Source organism: Eurypyga helias, unplaced genomic scaffold, assembly GCF_000690775.1.
Source record: "Eurypyga helias isolate BGI_N326 unplaced genomic scaffold, ASM69077v1 scaffold34918, whole genome shotgun sequence".
NCBI lineage: Eukaryota > Metazoa > Chordata > Aves > Eurypygiformes > Eurypygidae > Eurypyga > Eurypyga helias.
The window spans coordinates 6036-21246 of NW_010265580.1; the positions used below are offsets into that span (position 1 = coordinate 6036).

General features: G+C 42.0%; 1 protein-coding gene across 1 annotated transcript; it reads right to left on the reverse strand.

Annotated features, from left to right (window-relative positions):
• Nucleotides 1–3441: 3441 nt before the first annotated feature.
• Nucleotides 3442–15195, reverse strand: CA3 (carbonic anhydrase III, muscle specific). Its single transcript, XM_010156801.1, has 7 exons — nt 15146–15195; nt 14874–15071; nt 11558–11676; nt 9511–9603; nt 7245–7310; nt 4747–4902; nt 3442–3561 (listed from the first exon to the last, which is right to left on the reverse strand). The coding sequence occupies exons 1-7, from the start codon at nt 15180–15182 to the stop codon at nt 3442–3444; spliced, it is 789 nt and encodes a 262-aa protein (XP_010155103.1). The 5' UTR covers nt 15183–15195.
• Nucleotides 15196–15211: the final 16 nt, after the last annotated feature.

Consider the following 15211-nt stretch of genomic DNA (forward strand, 5'->3'; position numbering starts at 1 on the left):
CTCCAAGGTCCTTTTCCCCAGAGCTGCCCTCCAACACATCAGCCCCCAGCCTGTACTGATCCATGGGGTTGTTCCTCCCCAGATGCAATACTTTACACTTGCCATTATTGAATTTGATTACATTTCTCCCCACCCAGCACTCCAGCCTTTCCAGGTCACTCTGGATGGCAGCACAGCCTTCTGGCATGGCAGCCACTCCTCCCAGTTTGGTATCATCAGCAAACTTGCTGAGAGGACATTCTATCCCTTCCTCCAGGTCATTGATGAATATATTGAATGGGGCTGGACCCAACACTAACCCTTTGGGGGACACCACTAGCCACAGGCCTCCAACTAGACTGCCCCATTGACCACATCTCTCTGAGCTCTTTCCTTCAGGCAGTTCCCAATCCACCTCACTGCCCAGTGGTCCAATCCATACTTCCTAAGCTTGGCTATGAGGATGCTATGGGATAATATAAATTTCAGACTATGTTTTCCTTTATGCCAACATACAAAGCACATGTATGCTGTTGGAACCAAAACTACTACAACAGTCGTTGATAAACTTCTGCATATTCTCCCTTTCAAAAGCAGTAGAGGAAACATGCAAGTAAAGCAGAGCACACTCAGTATCTGATATAGTGGGCAATTAAGATACTATTTCACTTCAACAAGTTTAATTTGTGTGCTTAAAAAGTATAGATTAATCAGGAAATTTCAGAATGATGTAACACTTCAGCTAAATGATCCGTGTGCTTCTTGCAAGGAACCAAAATTCATACCCAAGTTAGTGATATTCAGGAGCAGACATGAATGTATGAATTTTGGGAAAATGTAAGAGAATGTTTGTGTCCAGGCAAGAAATAAACATTCTTTTTATACCTGAAAAAGAGAACAAGTGGTATTGTTCTGATGTCTCATACTTCTGAGAATCTCTTGGATTGGACACACAGAAACCAGGATGAGACAGTCTAAGAGCGTCTGTCCACCCTTGTATTACAAGCAGAGGTATGAAAGGAGTAGCAAGGTCAGTGTGTGTTACTTTCAGTCATCACTCAGCATTACAAATAAAACCAGAAATCTGTTTTTAGATGTATGTCAATTTATTGGTTTTCTGAAGACACAGAAGCTGTTATTTCAAGTGCAGGCAACTAACTCTGTTTTACTGCCCCAATAACAAGACATTAAAACATCACAGTCAATGGCTTTTCAGTAGAAAGACTCCAACTCTTGTCTCAGTTATTTGTGCTGAAATTTTCTCAACGGCAAGATCAACTGCATACGGATATGAGAAGAAATTTTACTTGTAAGACATAGTAGAGTAGAAAAAAATGTTGCTTATGAGCTTTCTGTGGAAGCATTGTTATGTGCTGAGAAGTTGTACAGATTCAGGAGTTTAAAGAAGATCTAAGAGACTCTTAAAATCAGTACCATTGCAAGTGCTGCACTCGTAATATCAAAGCCTGATCTTCTGATAAGAGTCAGCCAATGCCAAGACATTTGTAAACAGGGTTCAATCAATACCTTATTTTCTGCTGACAGGAACTTTTTTTTTTTTTAAATTAAACTGATTTATACTAAGCAAAATACACTTCTAATAAACTGAAATATCAATTCTCCAGGGAAATTCAGCAATTCTTCAAATATTTCTAAATTAATACAAAGGATCAAACTCTGCCCTCAGTCTCATTCCTGAATTCTCACTGAATTGTGCTGGTAATAACAGCAGAATTTGTCCAATATTGCCCACTCATTGATTCCCTGTTGGAGCACTGTATTCCTAGTAAAGGTGGAAAGTGAAATAGTGGAGGAGAACTGGGGAATGCCTATTCTAGCCATTTGTAACCCTGCCTTTTTCAGACTCGGACGTATCCCTCATAAATGTTGCTGCGTAAGTCTTTGTGGCAACATCTCCACAAGAATGTTCTCTGCCTCTTACTGATGAGTTAGAGGAATACAAAGAATCCAGAAACTTTGTTTGCAGGAGGCTTTACGCACGGCCTTTGACCACCCAATCTCCTGTATGTACCGCGGTGAATGATCACCCCGATGGTGAATACAACATACCACATCTTCACCCACGTAGTCTGCACGTGGGTTCAACCCCGATAGTACTGGTGTTACACTGTCTAGGAAGCGTGATGAAAGAATAACCTTTACATGATGGAGGACAGGGGAAGATTATTTAGCAGTTTCTGCCTGCCAGTGATTCTGTGCTCGGATCATGTGTGTGAGCTGATGTGTCTCCCCGGAAAGTAACAGTGCCAAAGAGACTCCAGTTAGAGTGTCTACAGAGTCATAATAAACAAACACTGTGACCTGCATTTTTAGTAGTGGGGAAGACAAATGGCATGTATGAGTCATCCACAAAGACCTTCTTCGTACCCAACAAAATCCCTAATAGGTAAAATCATTAATATGCAGACTAAGATGTCAGAAATAAAAAACAGGCAGAGCATCAAAACCAAAACTCCATCATCCTGGGAGGTAACACAGTCAGAGCAGCAGAAAGGCACTTCCCCCTCAGCAGACCTAAAGCTGCTGTGCTGAATAAAAGGCAACAAGATCCCAGCAGCACTCTACAGCGGGCTGGGTGAAGAAAGAAAGGATCAATGGGCAGCAGCAGGACATGGCAAAGACAGCAAATGCTGAAATGACAGCAAGGTATCTTTTTCTTCTTCCCACATAGAAACTGAGTATACCTGGTGGTATTCCCAGAACACGAATCTAATCTTGGATAACAAACTATGAGCAAGAGAGGGAAGGAAAAATCTAGTATGTTAAAGAGGAACTTATGCTTTGGATGTGTGCAGTGGAGGTGGGATATCTGAGGAAGAGCTACTAGACATGCTCTAAGAGCAGGTATTTTACCTCCTCTTCATGTTCTGTTGACCCACTGTTATTTCTTCTTTCCTGAACTACTGGTTCATTTTTCTGCCTTTACTACATTTCCTTTGAAATGAATTTTAAATACTGAAAACTGAGCCCATTGCTCTTCCAAGACCACATGGCAGAGAAGTGACACTATCACAAACGCTGAGGCATTTGTGGACAAGAATCACGTATATCTCATGTTTCCTTATTAAGGTTAGTATTTGCATACAGTATATTTTCTGCTTTCAAAATCAGATTCAGTTTTACCACTCAGAATTTCAAGCTGAGAAACACAGATCTGGATCCAGAGGAAAAGCAGTAGACAGCAAAAGCTAACTACACTTTGGGATGCAGGGATTTTCTCACTCAGGTTCAACTTGAGCCTTCACTTGAAGGAGGCTCTCACTATCCTGCCCTTCACAGGCTGAGGTGGGCGCCAGTTATCAACCAGGGGGTTCACAGGTTCGTTCTCACCATTCTTGGAAAGACTACGGAGCTTCGCCATCTGCAGGGAAGAAAAATTACAGCATCCATGTGAATTGCCCTGGAAGCAGTGCAGATCTTGACGCCTAAAACAAACACTGATCACTTGAAGGAGGCTCTCACTATCCTGCCCTTCACAGGCTGAGGTGGGCGCCAGTTATCAACCAGGGGGTTCACAGGTTCGTTCTCACCATTCTTGGAAAGACTACGGAGCTTCGCCATCTGCAGGGAAGAAAAATTACAGCATCCATGTGAATTGCCCTGGAAGCAGTGCAGATCTTGACGCCTAAAACAAACACTGAGACAGAAAAGGATTTTCCTTATATAATGACAAGCGTACTGGTAGAGACTGGGCAGAGCTCACAGCAGCCTCACAGCCAACAGACAGCACTGTTTCTGTGGATCCTTACATGCTTCATCCACAGAACAGTGCATCACCTGAACCTTGCCTGGGCTTCTTTTGGATTTTTTCCTGACCTACACAATGTGGAAAAAAGATAGGCACCTCCTGTGATGCTGCTGGAGCTGGACTGCAGTCAAATCACTTGTGGAAATACAGCTCTCAGTGAAGGAGGATGTACACCTAAGTCTATGCAAGGCAGTCTGAGAGAAAAAGATGGTCTGCTGGAGTTCTTAGGTCATTCTGTAAGGCAGAGAAATGTATGCCAGCTGGATTATTAAGTTTAATAATGAATTCAGCAGTTAGCTGTTGTTCTCCAAATGAATTTAAATTCAGTATTGCTTTGTTCGTTGTTACTCTTTCATCAGAATGCAAAATAAATCTGTTCTGAAAACAGCCAAATCAGTAAAAAGGCTATGCCCTGACTTGTACTGCTGAAGCAGAAAATAGTATAAATAACCAAAAATTTCAATGCAAGAAGGTCACCTTACCCAGACTGGCTCTCTATTCCTTTTCCTGTGCTAATGCACATTTGAGCTATATGAATACCCTTAGTACTTTAATTCATACTAACATTCAGGCTTGCAGGTTCTAGCTTGTTAGATCCTTCTCACTAACAGCTTTTAGGAAGTCAAGATCTGGACTAACAATTTCTTAAACTGGGAAACCAGTTAAACGCTGTTAGCTTCACTCACCACTTAATGCTGAAGCACAGAGAATGAACTGAGGCTGCCGTGACGACTGAATTTTGTGGCTTTGGGGCACTTCTACCTACGCAGGTTTTCAGGATCCCAAGAACAAGGTGTCTGAGAAGACAGCCTGATTCTCAACGTCAGTCTTACAGTCCATTTCAACAGTCCAGTCTGTAGGCAATTTCTCACAGTTCTCAGCTAAAGCTTTCCTTGTCAAAACATGCAAGGCAACACAGGGCTTGCAAAGCATCACACCGACAAACTGGGACACTCCTGAGAATGGGTAAAGGAGTGGCAGACCTAGCTGGGGTTTACCTGGTCTGCGCTGACTTCAATCGGCTCCCTCAACAGAATCCAAGTGATGCACTCCTCACAGGGGGGTGTGGTGAACGAACCATGGTAGGTCCAGTAGTCCCGAGATTTGGGGAAAAGAATTGAAGGATCAAAGTGCTGAAAAGGAGCCTCTTTCCCCTTAGAGAAACAAAAAATAATTCTCTTCAGTAACTCTAGGGATATGCATCTTAAAAGACATCAGTATCTATGTTACTAGGAAGTAATTAAATACCAAGATTCATGCAGGAGACCAATCTCCTTTTCTTTCTGTCAAGCATTTTCCCTGCAATTAATAACAACTGACATTTTGATTCCATTAATAAATCAAAAGAAATTGCAAACTAAATTATGTGGGACCAAAGCCAATTTATTGTTACATTTTTCTCTTCTTGAATCATCAAAATTTTGTTTGATTTTGAGTCAATTGGGATAAAAGTTAAAGGCTGTGGCACAGTAGGTACTGGTACCCTTTCAATCCAATAGAACAGCGGCCAGGCATCTATCTCAGATTCATTACAGGATTCTTCTCTATCTGAAGGAAGGTACATCTGCATCCCTCTCCTCCCAAAACTGTGCTCTAATTACACTGTCATGGTGACATTTTGTTGGCACTATTACATTTGATGTAAAAAATGAAAATATTTCCTCAAGAGGGTATCTCCACAGGACTGTCATGAGACTTCCTTGTCCCCTCATGGCACCCAGAGCTAAATAAGAAAGGTCAGTTCCCTACTGGTATTTAGGATGCAGTTCTGGATAGCAAAATCTATTATACCTAATTCTTTCTTCTATCATGGAGAATCTTCTCTAGGCTGGAACAGAGTACTACTCTACAAAGTGCAGTGGGAGGAGCCAAAATCTTTTCCACACATCCTTGCACAAAATGAGTAGAAAGAACAACATCAGGACTCCAAATATATCTTCCTGACAAAATTATTCTCTAAGTTTGACTTTGCAAATAATTTCACAAACAAAATTGTGCTTTTTCAGTAAATGCAGTAGTGTCCAAGAAACTCCTCTGCCTGTAATGCATCACAGCAATTGGAACTGCATGTACAATAAATACACTGGTGATATCATCCATTAATCTTTCCTGAAAAATACGTCATCTTGGTAAAATGTATGTGATGACAGGAGAAGACAAATAAGTGTAAGAGATAAAATACAAGATGTGGTTGTTGGCTTATGCACCTAATTTTCTCTACTTTTCTTCAACTATCGCTTTTTCCACAACCACTACTGAGAACATCTGTATGTAGGAAATCAGACTTTTATTTTTTTGCTGTAAGAAGTCATAAAATCTCCAGCCAGGCAGTCTCAGATAGCCACTCCCTTAGATTCTATCACTGCCATCTTGTCATCATTATACAACACAGCGTTTCATAGATGTGATCGATCAACTTTTTATTAACTGTGCCAAAGCTTTTCTGCATTTAAATGGCCAAGAAATGATATAGGGATTATGAAAGAAAGCTGAGTCTGTACCAAGACAGAGAACATTGACACAGCAGGGGGAGCAACAGGTAGGGCAAAAACCCCTGACCTTCAGTTCCCTCCACAGAAAGAACTGAATTGTAGCTGAAGACTAAGAAAAGGTTGAAAAAATAAAACTCATATGAGTGTCACTGAGGAGAGAACAGATTTCAGGCTCAGACCTGCACACCAATGGCAGTACATACATACATAAATCAAATACAAGAAATTCTGCTAAGTTTGAAGAAAATGCTTACAAAACTTGTAGAATTCAGTCCTGGTGATCTGGTGGTATGTTTAATGTCAAATAAAAAGGGGACTTCTCTTTTATTGTTATCAGAATCATAAAGCTTATCATGAAGTAAAACTGCTGAAGTATACCTAGAGGTTAGGTTTATGTTTGTGTTAAATAATAATGTTAAATAACAACAGACATAGTATCACAATTCTCTGCAAAGAACTCCCTTCTGCCATTGTATCTACGCAACAGGTACGGACTTTGGTCCTCAGATCATTCGCCAAACTGGAAAACAGTTTGGAATAGATTTGCAATGTTATTTGTGCTAGTACCCTAGGAAGAAAGAAGCTAGGACTGGTGCAGAAACTGTACCATGTAATCCTTTTAAAAAATAAATTCAGTTTCATATTAAAACTAACAAATTTTTTCATCTCCCTTAAACTGACCAGGAGCTTGCTCCATCATTCCTACGAGTTTCTTCTTATTTCAGACTAACTGAATTTCTGACTCAATCATATGTATTTGTTTCGGTCCTCACATTCAAAAAGCTTTTCATTTCTTCTTGGTATTTGCACACTAGCTTATTTTTACAGAGCAGCATCAATAAGACTATCAATTGTGCATGCAAGGATTGACATAAAATCCTATACAGCAAGAACACTTACAGAAGTGAGGAATTATATGTTTACTTAAGTAAAAGGAAGTGTTCTGCTCCACAGTTCAGTGTATAACCTCTGGATACATTACATCACAAAAAATGGTTTGATACCTTGGTCTTAATGTTATCAATTTCTTCAAGAATTCTCTTGATCTCTGCTTTGGGAGTTTTTCCAACCTGCAATGCAAAGCACAAGTACTGTATATTTTTACCATGTTCCGCAGCATTTGAAAGAAATTCAGCACGCCCCATCCATCAAGTCAGGCAGCAGTGCCCCCAGATCATCTGGTACAGGCTGACACAAAATGATGAGTGTTCAAAGAACATCCAGAGTAGCCAACTCAAGTAACTGGCTTTGCAATTCAAAAATTTGTTGAAGGACTCTATAAGGCATCTCCCACTGTCTGAGGAACAAACTGAGCGCTCAGGAAGTGTCATCTACACCCTTCAGGGCCCAACACTTGGCTCCTGGTTTGAAAGCAACCCACAACCACTGTGAGATGTACGAGCACTCAGCAAAGTGTTGACAGCCTGAAGAGCTGGAGTTCCTGCAGACACTTCAAACATTCTGCAGCACATGTGCTGTCAGATCAGACTTGACATAAAGCGTATAATGACATGTATGTCATGACTTCCTCAAGTTATGAGGTCACTTTATTGCTTGTGTTCATGATGTTCAGCACCTCCAAAAGCTCTGACATGGCTCTGCAACCCAGGAGAGCAAAGATAGTATGTGTAAGGTATGCTGATATTGTCATGTCTTGTTTCAAACCAGATTAAATTCAATTCTTCAGGAGATTATTCAATCTCTGTTTTAGCAATATCCAAAAACTCAGTCATGGAACATGACAAACCCAGGTGGCTCCTAGGCCAATGACCAAAAAGAAAACAGGGAAAGAAGGCTAGAGAACCTAGAGTGCTACCAGAATACAAGACACAAGAAAGCTTGGGGGGGGACTTTTTACAAGGGCCTGTAGTGACAGGACGAGGGGTAACGGGTTTAAATTGGAAGTGGGGAGGTTTAGATTGGATATCAGGAAGAAGTTCTTCATAGAGAGGGTGGTGAGGCAGTGGCACAGGATGCCCAGAGAAGCTGTGGATGCCCCATCCCTGGAAGGGTTCAAGGCCAGGCTGGATGAGGCTTTGAGCAACCTGGTCTAGTGCAGGGTGTCCCTGCCCATGGCAGGGGGGTTGGAACTAGATGGTCTTTAACGTCTATTCCAACCCAAACCATTCTGTGATTCTATGATTTTACTACTTACTTTACTAGACCTTTTAGCTGGTTAATAGGAAAATAATGTTATACTATGTAAGTTGTGTTTTGCAAGATAAAGCTTCAGGCTAAAATAGACTAAAAGAAATGACAAAGGAAGAATAATTGAGGGACATGGTCATAGGGAACTATCTGGCCAGGTACTGACCTTCTGTTACTTTCAGTTTAAACTAATCACAAAATAAAAGGCCAGGCTGGCTCCCAGTGTAACAGAATTAAGATGATGTTGGATCTAGCCTGTCCAGGGACGCTGTGGTAAAATCAATTACATCCACTTGCTATTGCTTGCACAAATACAGCTTACTAGTGGTAAAACAATAAAAGAACTATTTTCTGACACTGTGTTCAAGCTGAAATGCCCACATGCAGGTAAAATGACAGCCACATAGCTGAAGCTTAGTGGCCTAGTCCATCACTATTAGATGGTCTCCCTGTTAGGTTTCTCAGTGTCCTAGACCACAGACAGATTTGATGGTAGGACTGCTTTCTTTACGTTAAGTTTACTAAAAAAATCAATTGGAAAATATTGGTACAGTATTATTTTGTTATGAAGCTGCTGTATTTCAATGTTAAACTTTTCAGTGAACTTCTTTCACCAGCAATTCTTCAAAGTAGTTGGTCTTTTTGGAGCAGGTTTATTGATCTCCTTTTGATTCCCAGATCATGCTGGGATCAGCAGGGGACCAAGGATGGGACTCAGTGAACACGACCTTGCAGACAGGTAATACAATACCTGCTAGCAGACAAAGGGCGGGAGGAAGCACTCTTCCTATGCAGACTGCCCTCCTCACTCGGCACACATCACACCACGGAGCTGGGCAGGGACAGGGACAGAGCTAGCAAGTGGCCCAGGTGTGAAGTTGTGTGTCTATTGCTCAATACCACTCGTGGTACGTGCCACTGGTGTCACAAGTCGGCTCTGAACAGGTCAGTGCATGGAATCTGGAGGGACCGAGGACATTTGTGACTTCAGTCTGTGCATCATTTTGAACATTTTCCTGTAATATGATACAGTGGAGGGAAAAACGATGGAAACTTTTCCCCTGGCACTAGAGAAAGGTGAAGAATAGAGAAAATTATAAAGACCAAATATTTGCCACTTACTTTCAGAAAAATGCCCACAACAGCCACACCGTCAGGTTGTTTCAAAGCTCCAGCAAAATTACCATGTTTTGGATTCCAGTGCACCATATGTAACTAAAAAATCAATGAAACCTCAGTTACAAATGCAAGAAATTGCCAACAGCGCAATCTTACAACCTTTTACATCCAGAAAAGTTTCCAGTACACAGAAAGTAAAGAAGTGAACATGAAGAAGAAAATTATATGTAAGTATTCCATATTTCTGTTCCCATGCTTCCATGTGCTCACACTTTCATAAGCATCACTTTGCATTTAATTGAAGCATAAAAGAAGGAAAACAGAGTTTACCACACAAGACCTTTCAAAAATTAATCAGACAATTCAACTGTAGTTTAACCCAAGCAGGTGACATGCACGCATGCAGTGCATAAAGCACCTACTGCCATGCAGTTCGTCTCAAGCAGCGCTTTAGATCATCGTGTTACCCAGGTAACAAACAGCCCAAGGATTTACACTGGGTTGTATGCAGTACATGTTGTGTTGTTTCGCCTCTCTTACTAGTCTCAGCACATTGTAGTGGAAAGGAGTGGAGACAGTAACCTGACATTTCTTTCTCATTTCTATTTTCAACAATGCTGTATTTTCAGGATATATTTCAAGTTTTTACATCTCCTTCCAGAAAAATCTCTGGTTCCTGCAGATAGCTACAAATGCTGCAACCAGCAGTGCAGAATCTCAGAATAAGTAGTGCCTGGAACATAATGCCATACAAAAAAAAACCAAACGAGTCTGGTGCATATTATGAATGCAAATGTTTGACCTTTTTTTTTAAACACTGTAACAATTATTTAAAATAACAACAAAATAATTTGCCCTGAATATAAATGGATGTATTGCACTCTGCTTCTTTCCACTTGAGGGTAGGTGGAGCAGCCACATATCTTTGGTTGCACTCTAGCAATATTTCATACATTGCAGGCTTTCTTCTCCTGTCAATAAATATTTCAGTACTGCAAACAGAAGCAAAGTAAAACCTCTGTGCTTGAACTAACCCAGAAATAGTTTGAGGAAGCAGAATTAGTCTGTTTAGCTGGCCACAGGAAGTAGAACACTAACACAGTTTGGCTGTGGCTAAGAATGGGGAAAAAAAAACCAAACAAAAACAAAGAACCAAAACCAAACCATACCCACGGTCATCTCTGCAATGTTTGTGCACACTGTCCCTGCGAAGTATCTGCCCAAATTTTCTCCTCTGATAGGTGGGCAAAGACCTTGTAAGCTCTGCACCTTGAGAGTGTAGGTGGAATGCAGGAAAACACTACTGCAAGCTTCTTGTGGGTTTAGGGATATATTCTGAGCCTATCCTCAAGTAACACAGAGGAAGGAGGTACCATTTGCTAGTAATTCACTAGCATCAATAGGGAATTCACTCATATTTATTACCTCGCCTTCAGGGCCTAAAGCAGACATTAACTTTAGCAAATTTGGACAACAGTGTAGTAGTTTACTTTAAAAAAAAACAACCCAACCCTTACATCTGTTTTCCACAGTTCCCAAAATAAACACAGAGAATTTAAAGCACAGATGTTCAGAAACTAGAAGATACCACTCTTTACCACTCTGAATCAGTATTAAGGTGGATCTAATTTTGAATGTCAGTTTACCAAATGTGCTTTTAGCGAGTTTTTATATTAATTAGCAACGCTTTCTGAAACTAACTTAGTAATTCAAGCTATGGCTAAAAGCTGAAAAACATCAGCAGAAAACCGATCTTCCCATTTGGAAATAACAGATCACTTTGCCTCAAGTATTTTAAAAACATTCTAAAATACCAGCAAAAACGCTTGCTCGAAGCAAATTCCATGTTAGTATATACTTGCAGAGGTGCATTTGTTGGCAGGTGCAACTTATCCCACTGCACACTGATGAATATTCACAAATTTCACAGACAGATTTCGGAAAAAAATCCGTAGCTAAATACTTTGAAAAAGGGTGAATGGTCAATCTGTTTGGAGGCACAATCCAATTCCAGTTAGTACTGAATACTGCTGTTAAAAACAAGTCCTACCTCTGCTGCATATTTCTCCCCATCTATAATGTGCTCGGAGCCATGGTCATCGGAGGAACCCCAGTGCAAGTGAAGCTGACGCAGCCTGTACGCTCCCGTGAGCGGCCCGCCTCTCAGCACTGCAATTGATAATCTACGTCAGCGCTAGCCCACGGAACGCCGACACTCACGTTGACTCGACAAGGATCCATACTTTGGAAGTGTGGAGCACCTCCTGTAAATCCAGCTGACTGCTGTGGGGTCACAACACTCGTCGGTTTACAGGACTGGGACTAAATTCTAGTGCTTGTTGACGGTTGGATGATCTTAAAGGTCTTTTCCAACCAAAACAATTCTATGATTCTATGAATTCTGTTATCACTCAGGAAGAGTCCTGTTCGATGGGAAAACTGCAGAAGCTGCTGTCAGTCAAGCACAGAATGAAATCCCAGAAGCCCAACAAGCCCCTTTCCTCTTGGCAAGTGGACATGCTAAGAGAAGGAAGGTATTCACAGCTGATTCTCTTCAAGAAATGGTCTGCTGTGAATGTGGCTGGGGATAGGACTGTGAAATCAACCCAACGGTGCTTTGAAGCGTACCTCCAGCCCATGACTGGGGTACCTTTTACAGCTCAGCCAACCCAACAATGGTTACACCATAGTTTGCTGCTTCTTAAAAAACAACAACAACAAAAAAATATTACCTATTTCTTGAAAGTGAGGGAAGAGAACAAAGTTTAGGTCAAATGAGTAAGAAAAGTATTCTTGGGCAAGCAAAAGCTATCGTCCACATTTAACATCGCCACCAATGAAATAAATTATTCATGCTGTTCTTAGCCAAAAAATGCTGACCACGCATCAGCCTGACAGTTTACATCATCTCTGACTTTCAAAACATCACACCTGCTCTTTCAGTTTGGGGATTCTTTCGAGCAGGGACTGCTTAGAGGATAAGCTCTCCAATGTATTTTCATTCGTTACCTAGGGCAGGAACGCGACGTGTTTCCTTACACAGAAAGCTGATAATGCAGTTCACAACTGCAGTGCCAGAAGACCTTGTTTAAATAGCATTCAAGTTTGAACTACTACCAATAGCTTTGAAGTTCAAAGTTAACATTGAAATAATATTTAAATCCTCTTGTGCCCAACGGTCTCAAATTAATTCTTGGTATCATATGTGATGGAATACCTACACAGAGCAAGAGGTTTAACTTTGCAGTTTCTCTTTCGTTGGTAGGTGTCACTGGGGAGGGGAGAGCAGAAACAAAGCACTGTGTTGAATTTTAGGCATGCAGTTCCTCTTATTTTTTTTGTTTGTTCATGCATAAATAAGTTATCGTAACTACCTTAATACAGTATTGAGTAAGCCTTCTGTAGAAGCCTTTAATGGATACAAGATGCCACATTATTGTATTATTATTATTGCTTCACTTTTAAATGCAGGAGAAATAAGGCACAGACTCTAAGGCCCAAATCCTCACAAGTTTCTGCTTGTCATTTTACATTGGAATCAATGGGAGGCAGGACCTTCAGGAGCTGAATTTGTCATCTACTGACATTTACAGGCTAAATCAGTAACAGAGTTGGAAACTCACTTCAAAGTTGTTTCTTACATGTGGTTCTTTCCAGAGCTCAAATACGGTGAAGCACATGGGAACAGCACTTCATAATGGTATGCAGATCTCTAGCATAAAAATTAATCTTTTTAAGATTCAATATTTTCCATGTGACTACCTCAGAAAAAGGCTATCTCCAAGCTGTATTTCTTTACCCAGTTGAAGTCAGATCTGTGACTACTACTCATCCTCAGCTGCTGCCACCACAGAAGCCAACAAATCAAGGTAACGTTTATGAAACGCTTTCTCATGTGTTTTTTCAGAGCTGTCAAATATATTTGATTCCAATCAGACACCCCCCTATGAAAGGTCTGAGCCCTAAACTACTGTCCAGCAGCCTGCAGAAAGTTAGTAACAGGAGCAGGGGGTGACTGTACACTCTGGGTGTCCAGAGGAACAACAGAGATGATGGGGAGGGGAGAGGCAGGGAGGAAACACAAGGAAGGTGATTCAGAGGAAGGGCTGCACCAAGTGCTTTGCTCTGCTAGGCCAAATAAGAGTCTTTCTCCAACACAGTTCCTTGGGCAGACACGTTCTTGAGCAGTCTCTATCTAAACATTTCATCCTTTAGGAAGCTGCCAAGACAGAGCAGACCCACAGTGTGACAAGGTTCATGTCCAGTTTACTTCCTATGCTTTGAGTCATGGCATTGATTTTATGCAGCGCTTGTGGAAAAGCACTCCATGTAATAACAAAAGTGCAATTTTATGGCTTGTCTGAGGCCACTGTGTAGAAACTGCAGTAATAAATACTAAAGCACCACATAAATACATAACAAAGAGATGTTCCTGTCCTAAATAGCTTAGATTCTGTCTGTGAGATGTGGAACAATAACAGGTAGCTGTAATGGTAAATAAAGGAGTCCAAGGAAACAATGAGCACATCAAGGTAAGAGAGTTGTGATCTTTCAGTGGACTGCAGATATAGTTCATTAATTATATAGCTTACTAAGAACAAAATCCCGATACAAATGTCATCAAAGCAGATGCAGAAAAACACAGCGGAGAGCAACTCTGGTTTCCGTTTATCCGATTGCCTTCCTTCTTGACAAAGGACTGATCCATACTGCATGCCCTTGAGATGTCTCTGCATTATACACTATTGTGAATTTAGGATTCACTTTGACTGTTGTTGCCTGCCTGCGTTCAGAGCTACAAGCTCTGGAATCAAGTTCTGAACAATTCAAGAGATTAGGGACCGCGCTCTCTCAACCAACTAACACAGCTGTTCCATAATTTTATAAAGCTTTCTAGAAGCTGTGCAATGCTGTTATCATAGATGCTATTTTCATCGCTTTTTTTAGGCTGTGGAGGTTTTTAAGACTTCCCACACAAACAGCAGAACTCAGGATCACGGTCGGTGAAAGCACTGTGTTTATGAAGTGCCTGGGAGTGTGCACTGAAGGTCCCTGGGTGACACACTCTCGCCTTACACAAAACCTGAGGATGCAGTGTCCACGCTGGAGGAGGTGACTGGGGAAAGAGAAGCCCACCTTCCAGCTGAGCCTGCATTTCAGGGATGTCCCTGCAGCTACAGCCTCCCCGTCCCACGTGTGGTGGACCTGAAGATGGCTGGATCCACCAGGATAACCTCCGGGAGCACCTTTGTTAGGTACCCACTCGACTCTCCACTGCCAGCCTCCTCGGGCCGGGTACTATGGGGCGCGTTTTGATTCCCAGTGCCTTGCAAACCTCAATTCCCAGCAACCCCCCGCGAGCCAACCTGATCGATCGAAAGTGTCGTCAAAGACGACGCGGCAGGTGCGCCCGTTGTTCAGGATGGTTTTCGCTGCCCCGGGATCGTAGCTGGCGTGCCAAGGGGTGAGAGAAGCGTCGTGCCGCACGTCCTTGCTGTTGATCTCGATGGGCGACTGCTTGTCCCCCTTGGCCATGGGGTAGTTCTCATGCCAGCGCTCGGGTCCTGGGAGAGGGAAGGCAAGGAAATATCGCCCCGGCTCAGCCCCGGCCCGGGCTCAGCCCCGCGGCCCCACTCACCGTTGTCGCTGTCGTAGCCCCACACGGACTGGGCCATGGTGCCGCCGCGCACTCCCCGTGCCTCAG